The sequence below is a fragment of the Aulostomus chinensis genome, chromosome 18 (assembly GCF_037954235.1).
Source record: "Aulostomus chinensis isolate RoL2024-O1b breed Wild chromosome 18, RoL_Achi_v1.0, whole genome shotgun sequence".
Classification (NCBI taxonomy): domain Eukaryota; kingdom Metazoa; phylum Chordata; class Actinopteri; order Syngnathiformes; family Aulostomidae; genus Aulostomus; species Aulostomus chinensis.
This window is the reverse complement of record NC_141337.1, coordinates 17,567,825-17,583,577: the sequence shown is the minus strand read 5'-3', so window position 1 is coordinate 17,583,577 and position 15,753 is coordinate 17,567,825. Positions and strand designations below refer to the sequence as shown.

The window sequence follows — 15,753 nt, the reverse complement described above, 5'->3', positions numbered from 1 at the left end:
GCTCACACAGCTGGGTGAATTTCACCATCTTCTCAAGGAACTGCAGCTGGACTACAGCCATTTCAAGAGGTACTTCAGGCTGACCAGGGCCCAGTTTAATGACCCGTTGTCGAGGATTGGTGCCAGGATATCATGGATGGACACCAACTGCCCATCTCTCTCTGATGAGTTGCAGTTTTTGGTCCGTCAAAATCAATAAATATTCACTGCACTAGTCATAGGTTGGCTGAATTATCTAGTTTACTAAAGCAAAATGACTCCAAATTAAACTTTTAATTTCATATTTTATTGGATTCTTCATTGTGGTTGAAAACAGAGAAAGAAGGGCACAATGTAAAAAGTGTGGTAGACTACATGAACCTCGTCAGCGTCCTGTGTAAGGTGCTGTATGCCACGTATGTAACAAGCACAACCATTTTGCAAAGATGTGTGCCACATCAGCTGACAGGCACCCAAACAAACAGAACAGTGATGAGACAAGTCCACGACCTTGAGACTGAGACAGACTCGCTGTTTATAGGTACGTAGTCAAGTGTAGAAGTGAATGCAGTCACAGAGAGCGAAGACACTGCATGGTGTCAACCATTTGGCCAACATTTTGAATGTCCTGATCAAATTCAAGATTGACACGGGAGCGTATGTAAACATGCTGCCCACGTCCATTGTGGAGACATTCCCAGGTTGTATCCAGCTGAAACCCACAAGAACAGTGCTGATAGATTACGGAGGTAATCGCCTGAAACCTGAAGGAACAGTGTTAGTGATGTGTGAAACTGCTAAGGCTAAAGCCAAACTTGACTTTAAGATGATCTACCAGTCAGTTGTGCTGATAATAGGCAGAAAGGCAAGTGAGGAACTGCAGCTTGTGAAACAGATCGATGCACTTGAGGACAGACCTTCGGCCACAACAGAGGAGCTGAGGAGAATACCAGCCACCAAAGAGGAGTTGCTGGAGATGTACCCATCAGTCTTCAGAGCGCTGGGTGAGTTCCCAGGTGTGCATCACATATACACAGACCCGACAGTTATACCTGTAGTACACCGATGCAGGAAGATTCCTCTTGCTGTCATGGACAGGCTGAAGGTCAAGCTGCGACACCTAGTGGAGGCAAATGTAATAACCCCTGTGAACGACCCAACAGAATGGGTGAGCAGTTTAGTGGTCACAGAGAAGAAGAACAGATTACTGAAGGCGTGCTTACTCTAAATTGACCGTAGGTGTGACTGTGAGTGTGAATGGTTGTCTGTCTCTATGTGTTGGTCCTGTGATGGACTGGTGACCTGTCCAGGGTGAACCCCGCCTCTCACCCGTAGATGCTGGGATAGGCTCCAGCCCCCCGTGACCCTTAACAGGAATAAGCGGAAGACAGTGGATGGATGGATATTTCAAAATAAGATCCAATTAAATAGTACAGCTAAAACTCCACCTACCCACTTGTCCCACCTGTTCAACCTCCCGGAACTATAAATAGGTGCACAAGCCGGGGAAGTGGTTCCTTGTTGGACGCCCCTGGGAGAAAGACAAGTGGCAGAGGTGAGTTTGAGCAAACATTTCACACTGTTCAATTCTTTAACTGTTCAATTATCTTTAATTTTCCTTTTATCTTTCTTCATTTACCGAACTCTTCAGTTACACTGAGTCACAAATCAATGTGTGCTTTATTTCTCTTCACAGACAAACAGTGAAATGACAGTCAAGACAGCTGCAATCAGTCGATCAATAAACATCAATCTATTCACAAACGTGACCGTGCGTTTATTTACCCTGTGCCATCCCGACCAATATCCATCCATCGTCATCTTCCGCTTATTCCTACACATTAAGGGTCACGGGGGGCTGGAGCCTATCCCAGCGTTAACGGGCGAGAGGTGGGGTTCACCCTGGACAGGTCACCAGTCCATCACAGGACCAACACATAGAGACAGACAACCATTCACACTCACAGCCACACCTACAGTCAATTTAGAGTATCAATCAGCCTCGTCCCCTCTTGATGTCTTTGGACTGTGGGAGGAAGCTGGAGTACCAGAGAGAACCCACGCAGGAACAGGGAGAACATGCAAACTCACACAGAAAGATCCCGTGCTGGAGCCAGGACTCGAACCCGGAACCTTCTTGCTGTGAGGCCACAGTGCTGACCACTGCACCACCGTGCAGCCCGTCCCGACCAATATGTGCAAATAATTTATATCAAATAATCAGTACCTTATCCATAACATTTTAATCAATACTGCTAAAGAACATTTTCAGAATGGAAATCCTGTTCAGCTGTCAAATAACAACAGCCCGCTGTTACAACAACCCAGAGATTAAAAGAGAAGCTACAGTGAAGACTCTCCTCAAAGATGCACCAAACGCAACAAACCAATTGAAAACCTATTTCTCCTCATGGAAAATGTTAAAGACCTCAGTGCAGGCGAGAGAAATGCTACAGTTGATGGTTCAGAAGAGGAAAAAGATACAGGCTTCTGCATCCAACAGTTGAGGCTCACCAGGCAACGTAGAAAAGGAGATGCAGCTGGGAACCTGTGGACGAAATCACTTGCTCTCCAAACTTTGTCAGCATTTTTGGATCACCAGTAGAAACCCTGCTGCCGGAAAGATCCTCTCTTTTTGTGTCACCTGCAGACGCAACCAAGCGAAGTTAGGGGAGCGAGAGATGGCACACTTTCCGAAAGAGAGACTGCAACCTGATCTCCCACCTTTTACAAAAGTGGGTGTTGATTATTTTTGACCCTTTTGAGGCGAAGCGAGGTCACAGCATCATCAAATGCTAGGGAGCTATCTTTTGATATCAAATAATCAGGCCAGTGCATTTGGAAATGGCAAATTCATCAGACACCAGCTCTTGCATCCAAGCGCTGCTGCGGTTCATCGCTAGAAGAGGCCAAGTATCACATGTTAGGTCGGAGTTTCGTCCAATGTGGATGAATCCAAGAAGCAGTTTGTCATGCTAGATTTTCAGATTGCATCGTTATGCCCAACAAAAGTATGGACTGATTGGTATCAAATCTGACAGATTTTTAATAAGAAATCTGTTAAATCTGGATTCATTTCAGTGTTATTTGTGCCAAAGATACACTTCACTTTCTGTTTTTACTGCATTTGGTTAAAACCTTTGCCGTTGTCATATTGAAAATCTTGTGGACTCCTCACCAGTCCACACATATCCAGGATGAACCATTGTATCATCCTCCTGAAACCTCATCGCATTCAAGTATATTTTGTTTTGGATATTTTTCTTGGTACTCGTCGATCAAGCCGCTGATTCAAATGCAGTGTTATGATACGAAAAGCCCACGATGACTTCCAACAATCAAAGGATCTTTATTGTCACCATGCAAAGCCCAACACAGCTTGCGCCTCATTAAAGGCAGAAAATAGGTTTGAACTCACGTAATCCCTTTTGAATTTTCATATTTACCAGTCCATAGTACATATCTTTTTTTCTGACCATATTCAATAAACATTTTAATATAAAACAACAGAATAGTAAAAGGTAAATGTTGAATAGAAAAATGTACACTAGCTGAGGCAAATCAATCCCGGATAAACACTTGACATGAGCAGATGTGGATCACGTGGAAGTACAATCAGTGCTTCAGTCAGTCACTCAGGGGTCTCCAACAGCACCAACACAGGCTTCAGGTCATTGTGGAGCCAAGTGATGTTCCTCTTCACCAGGCTTGGAGGGAAGGTGATGTTGGTCGAAGTGTACGAGGAGCACTCGAGTGAATCCACAGCAGAAAAGCAGAATCTACTTGAAAACATGCTCGACGAGGTCCGAGTGAGGTGTGAAGCAGAGTGGAGTGTTGCTCTGCTTCACATGGGCTCGAGTGTGCGCTGGTTTCCAAAGGTCTGTCAATCAAAGTTCTGTGTACGTCTTCACACTCAATCTCTGCAGTGTTGACTGGAGGTTGTGTCTGGAATGGCCGCATGACTCCAGCACCTTGTTGCTTCTGTGGACAACACAAACGGATCCTCAGTTTAGTTACATAAATTATATTATTTGTCGATTAAATCAGTGCTGTTCCTGTCAACAAATCCAATAAAAGCAACACAGGTTGAACTGGTTAAACTGTCTGACATCGTTCATTCCTCCGTGTGATGGAGCTCCATTGTTGTCCAAAGCCACCTAAAATGCTGAGCTACACAGTTCAAAGCCAGTTTGTTTGTACGCACCCCCCACCACACACACACACCACTCCCCTGTGGGTGGGAATATTCACTACAGCACAAAATGTGTGTGAGTCTGTGGAGGTATCTGAGGGTGTATCTGTGGTAGCTGAGTATGAAGTTAAAACACACAGACAGCCTGATCAGCTCTATTAATGTACTCTTTTCATCGATGAGTTGAAAATGGAAGTCTACGAGCAGAAATGTGTGTTTTGTGGGTGGTGCATTTTCACTTCATCCTTGAGAGCATAAGTGCCAAATAAGAAATTCACTTGAGGTGCTCACAGAAAAAAAAAAAAAAATCCTATTTATTATAATATCCTGAGATCAATCACAAGATTACAATAATGGCACTGAGTTATTTTTTGGGGGGGGGGGGGGGGGGGGTCAAACAAATGCATCTCAGCTTTGATGCTTCCTAAATGAGAATCTGCTGAGTGAGCAAGTCTCAGGGAGGTTCGACATTGTCATTTGTTGTGTTTGATCCTCTTTGTCACATGCAGAATTCCAGTGTGTGTGTGTGTGTGTGTGTGTGTGTGCCCCCCCCCTCAATTTTCAGCTCAGTTTGCGATGAGGTAAAATGATGTGTTCAGGTTTCCAGAAGAATCTCATGTGTCAGTGTTCATAGCACTCACAACCACAACACTTGAAATTCAATGTTAAGTTCCAAAAAGACAACAAACTCATCCCAACACCAAAATGAGAGAGTGAGACCAGAGAGTAGAGATGCTGCAGGTGATAAAACAATCATGGTGACATCTAGAGTTGTGTACCTGGATGCTGTCTGCTGATTGGTTCATTCGGTCACGTCCTTACCGGGACATGAAGGCCTCCAGCACAGCCACGCTCTCTTTGGGGAAGTAGTCCTGTTGAACCACGTGCTCCAAGACCTGGAGGTGGCCGGGAACCACCAACACGGGTTTCACCTTATCCTCACTCTGATCAGCCCAGACATCAGGCCAGGAGGAGGGACGGAGAACGACAGAGGACGCAGGGAGGAGAGAAAACAAAGGAGTATTGATGTGGGGCCGCCCCAGACAAACAATGGTCCTTAATGAATGGTACACATGAATTCAGGTGAGATGACAACTCTCTGCACTCACGCACTTCTCCTCCTAATCTAATTATTTAAACAGATATTTTCATGAGATTATTTGAGTTGCAGGGCTGAGACACACCCACCAATCAAAACCTGGCTGACAAGTCACACCCAGTGGACCTTTAGGGAGAGGATCCGAAAGAGATTTGAAAATGAGTCATTCTTGATCAACACATGCAGATTAAACCCACCTTAATAAGTCCCAGCAACACTAACAAAGATGAAACAAAATTGTAGCCCTGGAAGGAAGGAGAGGCAAACGCTTTCTTCAGAAGGCCATCTGTGAGGGGAAAAAACTACAAGTTACATTCAAACACCAGGAAAGAAAATAATGACAGCATGAGCAGATCTGACTACCATCCCAACTGGATACCGCCTTCAATGAAGGAGTTGCTGAGATGAATTCTCGTGATGTCATAATCGATATTATTCTTTTCGCTGCAACCCGGAAGACGTTAACAGTGGAAGGGGCAAGTGAAGGGAATACAAAATGATTGCAACCAGTGAATAATAAAGCTTCTGTTTCACTTTGGTTTGTTTTGTACCTCAGCGCGAAGGAAAAATATCCCAATCTAATGAGGACAAAATGAAACTGAAGGCCGTGTGTGTATGTGCCGTGTGTGTATGTGCCGTGTGTGTATGCGCCGTGTGTGTATGCGCCGTGTGTGTATGCGCGCGATGCACAATTACTGGATATAACTGTTGTTTCCTCGTAGAACCCAAAGAGTTTCACATGAACAAACTGAACCTTAGGTGTGAATGAACAGTTTGTTTTGCAGCCCCATCTGTCTCCATAACCGGTGTCATAGTGTACAGCCTATCAAAGTGACTCACCGATGGTGTCCAACACGGCGTTCTTCACTTCATTATTCTCCTCCTTGTACACAGACGCTATCTTAAGGAAGGCCTCAGCTGTTTTTGCAGCGTCTGTCACATCCACCTGGTCAAATAACGAGTAGGCACGTTACACATAATTACTCACTAAACACCAGATACAGCAGTGCCACACGCGCACTCATCTCTGCACAGATTATGATTCAGCAAAGGGACTCTACAGCCAGTTTCATCTCGTTTGACAAACTCTAAAGCGCCTCTTTAAGAACATTTTAAAAAGTGTCTAAAACATGCAAAGAAACAGCTGGGATCGTAAACTCTTACTTTGAGTTTCCGAAAGTGGGACGTGAGAAGTGAAGCATTTATCTCAACAGAATGATTCAAATAATGACAAAGAAAATCTGACTCCTGGCTTCAAAGGCTCCAAGAAAGAATGTGGATGGGCTCCTGCATTTTCAATTCCATGTCAAAAGTGTTCACTTGAACTCCCAGAGTAGAGCCTAAAAAGTGCAAGCGTGCATGCGTCTGTTTGAAGGCCAAAGCCGATGTGGGGTCTTCGACTGTTTACCTGCTGTTCAATCAGCAACGCTTTCTTGGCCCCCAGTTTGAGCAGCTTATCTGGGGATGGGAAGCTGAGGAAGGAGGAGACATCGGGTGGGCGGAGTGCCGATGGAGGGGTGGCAAACTGTGAAGGGGGGGAGCATCAGTCAGTCAACGATATGAGAAGAAGACGAGGAAACAAACATAAAAACCTGCATTTACACAAAATCAATCACACTTTTAAGGCTGGAAGATAAAACTTGGACCGAAACGTTAATGCACACCGGCAAGAGTTACATTAAAAACAACGAGCTTTATTCTTCATGAACTGAACATCCCTGACGAAGTATCAGGGCCAGGGCGTGCAGTCCCTCAACATCCAAAAGGGTATGGGATGGAACCCATGTCTCACAGCGAAATGTTACAATATAACCACTAGACAATTGATAACCGCTGTAGAAAGCAGCTGAATCAGTCACCGATTTCCCTACTGTCAGTGAACGCATCACCGATTTACTTTTAATCTCAACATTTACACTTTCCTCTTGAATTGCATGAAAAAAAATACTTCCTTCCCTCACCCCCCCTTCCCTAACTCTAATACTATATCAACTAAAAGCTGGATTCTTTCAAGCAATGACGGTTTTAAATGAAGACTAGAAGAACACATCTGTGGAAAATGACTGAAGAGCGATGAAGATGCGAGTATTATGACCCAATTACTTTGTTGTCAGGGCTTTCCTCTTCTTCTTCCTCTTCCTCCTCTTCCTCCTCCTCCACTTCCTCCTCCTCCACCTCCTCATCATCTTCATCTTCCTCCTCATCTTCGTCGTCGTCGTCGTCATCGTCGTCATCTTCTGGCTCACCCTCATCATCACTGATTGTTGTGAAAAACAACAACAACCATGAGTTCACTTTTAATCCACAGAAATCCAGATGATGGAGCGGCATTTCTGGTCTTTCTTCCTGTAAAGTTCAACATGACTTTTTTTTTTTTTTTTTTAAAGCAGTTTGCAAACTGTACTATTTTAGAGTCAAAACTGCTTTTGCTCTGCCATGTTTTGCATTTCACAGTAAAAGTGAGAGTGGGAGGCCTAATTTCTTTGCTGCCGGCAGGATACGTTCTCCATTAAGAGACAGACGGCAGGCGAGACAACTGTTTCACCCTCTGCTAGATAGAATGTAGATAAACAGTGGAAGTAGACTTTCCTGTTGTCATATCAAATGGATGCAACCTTAATGAGACATTTCACAGGTGTGTGATGCTCAAAATTACTTTTCCGCCGTTTCACAGTCAAAAAAAAGGGGGGGGGGGCCTATGGCAAGAGATATGACGTTAGCATGTGTTGACATTGTAAGAACGGCGACTGCCAGGAGATGGAGATAAAAGTGGTTAATGACTGCTTGAAGATATATGAAAAATAGAGTGCTTGGACTTATGATTGTGGTTCTCCAAGTAAAATCAAAACTAGAGATCATATTTATTCCTCATGAACATCGAAATATTTCAAAGATGAAGCTGCTGAATGAAGCAAGTCTCACTTACTGAACACATCCATGATCTGGATTCAGACTTCAAACTTGTGTAAGTAGCATAGTGGCCCACCACCAGTCCAAATACTCGTTAGAACTTATTTGTGACAAAACTGCAGCACCGAGTTCAAGCTGCTGACTGGTGTCAAAATATGACAGATCTTCTTTGTTGAGTTTGGCCTTCAGACGTCTTGGAGTGGGTGTTTTTAGGTGGGTATGAACATTAAAAAAAAAAACTGGACCAAGACTTGCTGAAGAGGTGCGATGCATTCAAGTGTAAGATTCATACAAAATTAAAAGAAAAAAAAAAAGAAAAAGAAGAAAGAGTGAAAACAAACCAAACACCCTACGTTTACAAACTAATGCAACCACGCAGACCAGAGCAAACGAACTCCGATCGCGGAGATGGAGTATGATGCCTCAGCATTACAGTCTGACATGGGATAGACGAGGCTGAGGTGATTACCTGAGCGACCCCAGCATCTCACTCAAGTTCATGCCTTCAATGGCATCCTGCAGAGCTTTGCAGCCGTCCTCTCCCAGACAGTTACCTGCAAGCCCAGCCGAGCATTTGACAGTTAACACCAGGTTTTCAGGGGAAGCAAACAAACAAGAAACTTCCTCCAGCATAAGAATTAGAAAAGCCTTTGTACCATTCAGGTCGAGTTTTTCCAGCCGGTCCTTGTTCTTCACCGCGTGAGCCACGGCCAGAGCAGCATCACTGGTTATCTCACCAAATGACAGATTAAGTTCCTGTTCAATGTAGGAAAACATCAATTGTGAAACAAAAACTGTAAAACAAAAGAGAAACACTGCAAAGGAGAATAAATTCAGGATAGAAATGATTACTGTTGACTGTTTTGGCATTAACACATATCTCAATCCAAGTTCTCAAAGTTTAGACCAACTCAATTCATTAAAATCAATGTCCATAAAGCTTTCACCAATCAAAATTCATATTTAAGAAGTTAGAATGGCGATGTTGACATTCAATCAGTTTCACAAAAGTAGTGAATGCAGGTAGCTGAAGAGGCCGTGTAGACGTTACCTGTGGTATTCAAAATACCACATAACGCATTCGGAGTTTTAAACTGTCCTTTTGTGACCTGAACCACAGTTTGATGGCGTGTCAACAACTGCCATTTCTGTAATAGGACATCGGATATCATGGGAACTCTAGATATGACAACATGATACCTTCAAGATTGGAAGCCCCTCTGATACGGTTTCTGCGATAGCTAAGGCTCCTGCGGGACGCACCAGACAGTCGCCGAAGTTTATCACCTGGATGCTGCGCAAGTGTTTCAGGGCCTGAGGAGACAGGTGGTGACATCCACATAAGCTGATGATGTGAAGGTAACGCTGAGCTGTCAGCGAACGACAGCTTGATCTCATGGCAGAACTTTGTCTGACTGCACGCGATGTGAAAAGAATCATCACCGTCACTTCGGAACCCTTCAGCTCAGCTTCAAACCTGATTTAGCTCTTTGTTTTAGTGTTTCGGCACCCTCATTCGGCTCATTAGCATTTGCTTTGGGTACACTAAACTCTGACAATGCTTCTTCTCTGTCATAATGTAATGCCTTTTAGTCATTCAGATAAAGGTGGTAGGACTGATATGGAAAAAGGAGGCTCGCATGTTATTTTGTGCCTTCCGTGAAAGGGATCGATGCTGCTTCTTATTTTTTCCATGCAAAAGCAAACAATTTTGTGATGCACCTAAGAATCAGGAATGGCGCCACAAAGTTAAAAGTAGCACGAATACAAACGTACATTTTTCAATGGGACAAAAACATGAATCAATCGATGTTTCTGTTTCTATGAGTCCGCTGGAGTAAAAAGGCACCAAAAAATTGGCCAATAGCTGTTAAAATCGTCCAACTGGCTGCTATCAGCCCGACTCGTGAGTGTGTGTGTTTGTTTGTGTGTGTGGGTGAGTGCGCGCGCCCATGTGTATACACACACGACACACCCCATTTTCAGAGAATACGATTCACAGAACAGCTCATTATGAAAAACGACACAAAATGGCATATTTAGGATTGAGTGTGTTTTAAGATGGATTCAAGCTGAAAGGCCTTTTGACAGTACTGGGTGTACAGTGGGAAAAAAAAATTCTTTTGACACTGTCAGGAATCTAACTTCGTAGTTGACAAAGCCAATCACTGGCGTGACTATACCTCAGCCATGGCGATGGCCCCCTTCTCGGTGAAAGTGTTGTCATTGAGGTTGAGGGTGCGGAGGTTTAGGTTGTGCTGCATGGCCTTGGCCAGGGCTGTTATACCTGGGTGATTGATGCCATTCTGGGGCATATGAACCTCCTCCATGCTGCCCATCATCTGCAGACAGAAGATACTGGTTGTAAAAAGACACTGTGGAGAAGAGACGCAGTTGGTCCACAACAACCAACTCCAATGACTACATGGTCAAGTAATTGATGGAGACTCTGCGTGAATATATCCTGCAATGAGATCAGCATTTGGAGTTAATTATGCAAAGAACTGATCTTGTCTAATACCTGGAAAGCCTGAGCAAGGGCAGTGGCACCATCATTCTCCAGTCGGTTCCTCCCTGCAACAAATACCTTCAGGCTCAGGGGGGGACCCTCTGCTCTGGACTTCTTATAGCATTGGATCAGTGACGCAGCCAAGATCTGAATCATCCGGGGTCAGACAGGTTACACTCTAACTCCACTCTCTCTCTCACACACACACATCATGTTCTTTTCAACTTGTTAGTGGGGATATCTTTTATCTTTACTTGTCGATTACTAGTTACAATCAATATTAAACTAAATTCTTAATTCCATTCTCATGTACGACTGTGATACTGGTTCATAATACCTCACCTTCCCCCCTCCAATGCCCATTCCACAGTTGTTGAGCCGTAGCTCCTGCAGTGTGTAGCAGGCACTGCTCTTAAGCAACTTCTCGATGCCCTTCACCCCGTCTGGTCCGAAGGCGTTGTCGCTGAGGTCCAACACAGTCAGCTTGGCACCCGCCAACATCAGAGCATCACCGAGGGAATTCTTTAACAGACAATTCAAATTGGGGTGTGAGGAGCGATACTATAGTGTCAATGCCACGGAAGGGAATTTTCCGGGGATGATGACAAAAAAAAATTTGCTAACAAAACAGTTCACAACAACAGGAGTTTTCATGTTTTCAAGGCCCAACTATGTAATAAATAAGCAGTCATTCCAGTAATAATGTAGAGGTGTGTTACCAGAGCAGGTGGGATCTCAGAGCGCAGACGGCCTGTGAACATGTCACTCCAGTAACAGCGCTGAAAACAGAAATGAAAAGGCTCAGACACAATAAGCGATTCAACAACATCCCCTTTGAGCTGAATTAAAGAGATGATGAATTTGAGTGCAAGATCCCAAAAAAAAAAGGAGTGATTCAAGGAGTGAGGAGTAAAAGCTCCGAACCTTGATCTCGCTCTTCGTCTGGAGGGCCTTAGCGATGGCCTGTGCCGCCTCCACGCCGACAGTGTTTCCCTCCAACCTCAGAGCCTGGAGACCCTCAAAGTCCTGGATCTCCTTCACGATCTCTCCCACTAGAGACAACAGAAAGAGAGAAGAGAAGGGGTAGCGTGAGTTCATATCAATTTATAGCAACCATGTAAAGTTTTTGCCCTCTGTTACCATGCCAGCACCCTATCCCTATAAATGTTTGGATCTTCTACCATATTCCATTGTATCTTTCCCAAAACTCTGTTTTCCAGTTGTAATGTTTCTCAAGTCTGTGTTTTCAAAAGCTTTTTTCCCCCCAATCAGATATCGTCAAGCTTTGTGGTTGACTAACACATCAACAATTCAGTAGAGTATTCAAAACATATAGAAATGTGAATGAAACGACTGTGTATCAATACATGAAGTTTTCTACCACCACATATCGAATTGGAGACAAATCCACTCTGGTATCCAGCATGCGAAGAATGCAGTTTTCTCCAAGTGTAGTCTGTTTGCAAATGTTTAAAGTGCACTTTATAACAAAATGCCAAAAATGGGGACTTCTATTTTATGCATCCTCCTGAGTGAGTGGAGTGAAATGTCATCACAGGCAGCAGCCTGACAGTAAACAACACAACAACACAGCAGTAGAGAATCAGCTGAGGATGCAATGTTATGAGATTAGGGATGATAACTGTACATCACGCAGAATATATCGCCATGTTCTGCTGTAATATCAGCTACAATGACAGTGACAAGTTTCTTTGATCGAGCAAATGCTGTATTGTAATTGTTGACCTATGCTTTTTTTTTTTTAAATTACAGGTAGAATGTCTAAAAAGTTAAGTAAACCCAAGTTCATCTGCAGCTCACCTGATTGTGCATCGTTCAGCTTTCTTTCCTGGCCTTTGTAGCTCAGCTCTCCCTCCTCCACTCCAGTCTTGGCCAGGGAGTCGGCCAACTGTGCAACGATGTCTGACGCCATGAGGGACACCTGGGAAACAATTGTGTCATTTTATCCAGTCTGCTCGACATAGCAGTGTATAACAGATGAGAGCAGACCCCAGTTCAGTATCACTCGAATGTCAGTATGGTCAGTCCTGACATCCCCCGTCAATACTTGCATCAGATTATTCCATCTTATAAAGGATAAATAGTATTACTTTACAAGACAAAAGTAAAATGTATTTTTAAGCAAATTAAAAAAAAAAAAAAATTGTTTACCAAAGTGATGTTCCCCATGTAGCAAGATAACAATGACAAAAGTGCTAAAACAATGGGAAACAGCATGATGGAGAGTGAAAACAAACAAAAACAGAACCACGCTCAGGCGTACTCATCGGTCACAATCACAAAGATTCAAACTCCAGGGAATAAAACCATGTTTTAAGCCTGGACTTAATAATGACTGAAGGGGGCAAATCGCATAGAGAGGGGTATGCTGTTCCAGCCTCGGGACTACACCTTTAAAATAGATCATTACAAAAGATAGACTATAATAAAGTAGTAACTAAAACTCAGTGCACCAGCATAAATACACCTGGGATCACCAACACCCATCTGACTACATCTGTGATTCCCAGTTACCCACCAGGGGACACCAGATGTTTCTGAGTGTTGGACCTTTATGCCTCAACTGAATGATGTTTCTACATCCTGGAACAGAGCTTCTATAGCAACGAACAATTCGGACTGCGATACATGACAAAGATGGAACAGGAAACAGGAAGATGGTTCTGTGATTAACTAAAAATCAAGCAATGAGGAGACACAGAACGGGACGTAGCACAGCCTATCAGATCAATGATCTGTCACAGTCTATGGTTGAAGAAGCCCCAGTTGACTATTCTAGCAAATATAAATAAACGCCCTCCTGGTTCACACATCCTCAGATATCACGATCCTATGAGGAAATACTGACCACCAAAATCATCATCAAAAATTATGAAAACCTAGCCAGAGTCATCCAAATGTCACACTGTATCCTACTGTTCAACTTATCAGTAATGCAACTGGTGTAGGATGATGATTCATTTTGATATTGAGGTCATATAACACAAGGGTGCACGAGTGTTATGACGAACTAAAACAAGGTGCTTAGGGTCTGAGCCACTCTTTTCACTATGTGCCCCTGTAGTAAACATGTATCTTGTTAAGAGGGTCGAAATGTAACTGGATATACGACAAAGCATAACCGGAGCTATCTGCATACACATGCTGCTCATACACCAGCCACCGATGACAGGAGAGACCCAGCCAGGGACAAAAAACAAACAAACAAACAAACAAAAACAGTTTACGGGGCCACGTAAAGAAAACGCACGCTAAACTAGTAAATATATCTACTATGTAACATTTTAGGTAACTTTTCTGAACGAATATAACCTCGAATATTAAGGGTCATCATCACCGTCACATATTCCTGAGGTCCATATTACATTTTCTGACTAAACGATTTTCACGCATCAGAATCCAAAAAAAAAAAAAAAAAAAAAAAAGTTGATTTGAGGTGGATTTCCTTTCAGAAGCAGCCGGCGGCTAACGCTAGCTAAGCGTAGCTAACGCTCTGCTTACAGACGAATAACACGCTGGGGGGGCAAAAGTGGAGCGGAGTTGTTCTGTTCAGTAAAACGCCCTGTGTTCGTGAGATGTTTAACGGCCACGGTGTGCTGAATGTGCGAGCGTAGGCTATTAAAATCAGTTGACTAGCTAGCAGTGGTAACCATGGCGGTTAACGTGGGACACACATTGACTCGGCCTCTCCGGTCTGTCATCTACCTGTTCTGCTGACTTCCGTCCTCGGCTAAATTCATCTCTCCGGTCTCAATCCAGCGGATTGTCTTTTCACAGGAAGAGTTAATATCACTTACCACGAAACTGATGTACTTCCAGCCGAGTGATACACTCCCGCTCACTCCTGATGTTCAAATCCAATACGGAACTCACACACTCCTCGGCTTGACTACCCTTCAACTAAGGGACAAGGGATTTGTAGTTCATTAGATTACGGTGCTGCGTTCACGTGCTTCTTTTGTGTTTTCCATGCAGCATGTGTAAAATCATCAGTTATTCCCCCGACTACATACTCTCAGCCATTACTTTGTACAACACACACGCGCGCACACACACCACCCTTGATAAAGAAGTGGGGTAAATGACAGTTCTCTTACACCACAACTATCCAATAACGTACCACTGTGCATTAATAACTGTATCCTGCACTGCACAACTAATCTTACTAGAATTGAGTTTCTCATTTAAAAACATATATCAGTGGACACAGAGTGATCGAGGTGTGACGTTGGGACCCCCTGGGTCCCTAACCTGCCAGTGTGAAATCTGTGCCTGATGATACTGTATCAATTCAAACATTTTCTTAAGATTTGTACAAAACTGCTCAAACAAATCCGTTAAGAAATTTCTCTGATCTGAAGTTGTTGAGACATATTGTACTACTACTACTACTACTACTGCATACTTGCTTATGACTGTTGGCCCCTTACCAGTTTGACATCTGCCTTTACATGCAGCCCTGGAGATGCCTGAGTCAGAGAGTGAAGACATTCCTCACTTGGCAGGAAGCTCAAAAAGATTGTGACTTGCCCTGAGTGTCAAAAGGTCAAGGCACCGGACAGGAGATGCAAAATACATCTAAAATTCCTTGTAGGCATTGTGATAGTGTCAGAGGTGGTAAAAGTACACACCTCAAGTATGTGTAGCCACAGACATGTATTCAAAATTATAACGTTAAAATTACTGAGTTATTTCTTTTTCATAATCTATAATAATGGTTTTCAAAAACACAAATGAGATCAGCTGGCATGATAGCAGATACCTTCAAGCTTCTTCACGTTTGATGAACGATTTCTCATTTCTCTCCCTTTCTACATTTTGACAAGCGGCCTTCGATGTTTACATGAATAACTGCCACCTACATCTAGGACTGAAATCTAGTTTTTGCCTGTTTCCCTACTACCTCTTTTACATGATTTTTATCTGTAGAGCATCAGAACTCATGTAACAAGCCTCTTTTTAAAAATCTAAGAAACAGAAAGAACATATATTTGTGTTGAAATGTAGAAATTAAATGCAAAACATCAGAAAAATAAATAGTCA

General features: G+C 43.3%; 1 protein-coding gene across 2 annotated transcripts; it reads right to left on the bottom strand.

Moving 5' to 3' along the window:
• Nucleotides 1–3,300: 3,300 nt before the first annotated feature.
• rangap1a (RAN GTPase activating protein 1a) lies at nucleotides 3,301–14,684 on the bottom strand. Of its 2 annotated transcripts, none has more exons than XM_086185951.1 (16): nucleotides 14,508–14,684; nucleotides 12,511–12,631; nucleotides 11,614–11,741; nucleotides 11,409–11,468; nucleotides 11,032–11,211; nucleotides 10,702–10,836; nucleotides 10,364–10,522; nucleotides 9,381–9,494; nucleotides 8,837–8,936; nucleotides 8,650–8,734; nucleotides 7,374–7,527; nucleotides 6,679–6,795; nucleotides 6,111–6,216; nucleotides 5,468–5,556; nucleotides 4,994–5,115; nucleotides 3,301–3,960 (listed from the first exon to the last, which is right to left on the bottom strand). In XM_086185951.1, the coding sequence occupies exons 2-16, from the start codon at nucleotides 12,620–12,622 to the stop codon at nucleotides 3,867–3,869; spliced, it is 1,755 nt and encodes a 584-aa protein (XP_086042077.1). In that variant the 5' UTR covers nucleotides 12,623–12,631; nucleotides 14,508–14,684; the 3' UTR covers nucleotides 3,301–3,866. The 2 variants fall into 2 exon arrangements, with proteins under 2 accessions (XP_086042077.1, XP_086042078.1); XM_086185952.1 differs by having other exon boundaries at nucleotides 3,302–3,960; nucleotides 4,951–5,115; nucleotides 14,508–14,677.
• Nucleotides 14,685–15,753: the final 1,069 nt, after the last annotated feature.

Excerpts from the sequence above, each read along its gene's own strand:
- rangap1a (XM_086185951.1), bottom strand. The coding sequence starts at position 12,622 with ATGGCGTCAGACATCGTTGCACAGTTGGCCGACTCCCTGGCCAAGACT. Across the intron at positions 11,742-12,510 it reads GCTGAACGATGCACAATCAG|TGGGAGAGATCGTGAAGGAG; the intron begins GTGAGCTGCAGA and ends TGTTGTCTCTAG. Across the intron at positions 8,937-9,380 it reads AGGGGCTTCCAATCTTGAAG|GAACTTAATCTGTCATTTGG; the intron begins GTATCATGTTGT and ends TACATTGAACAG.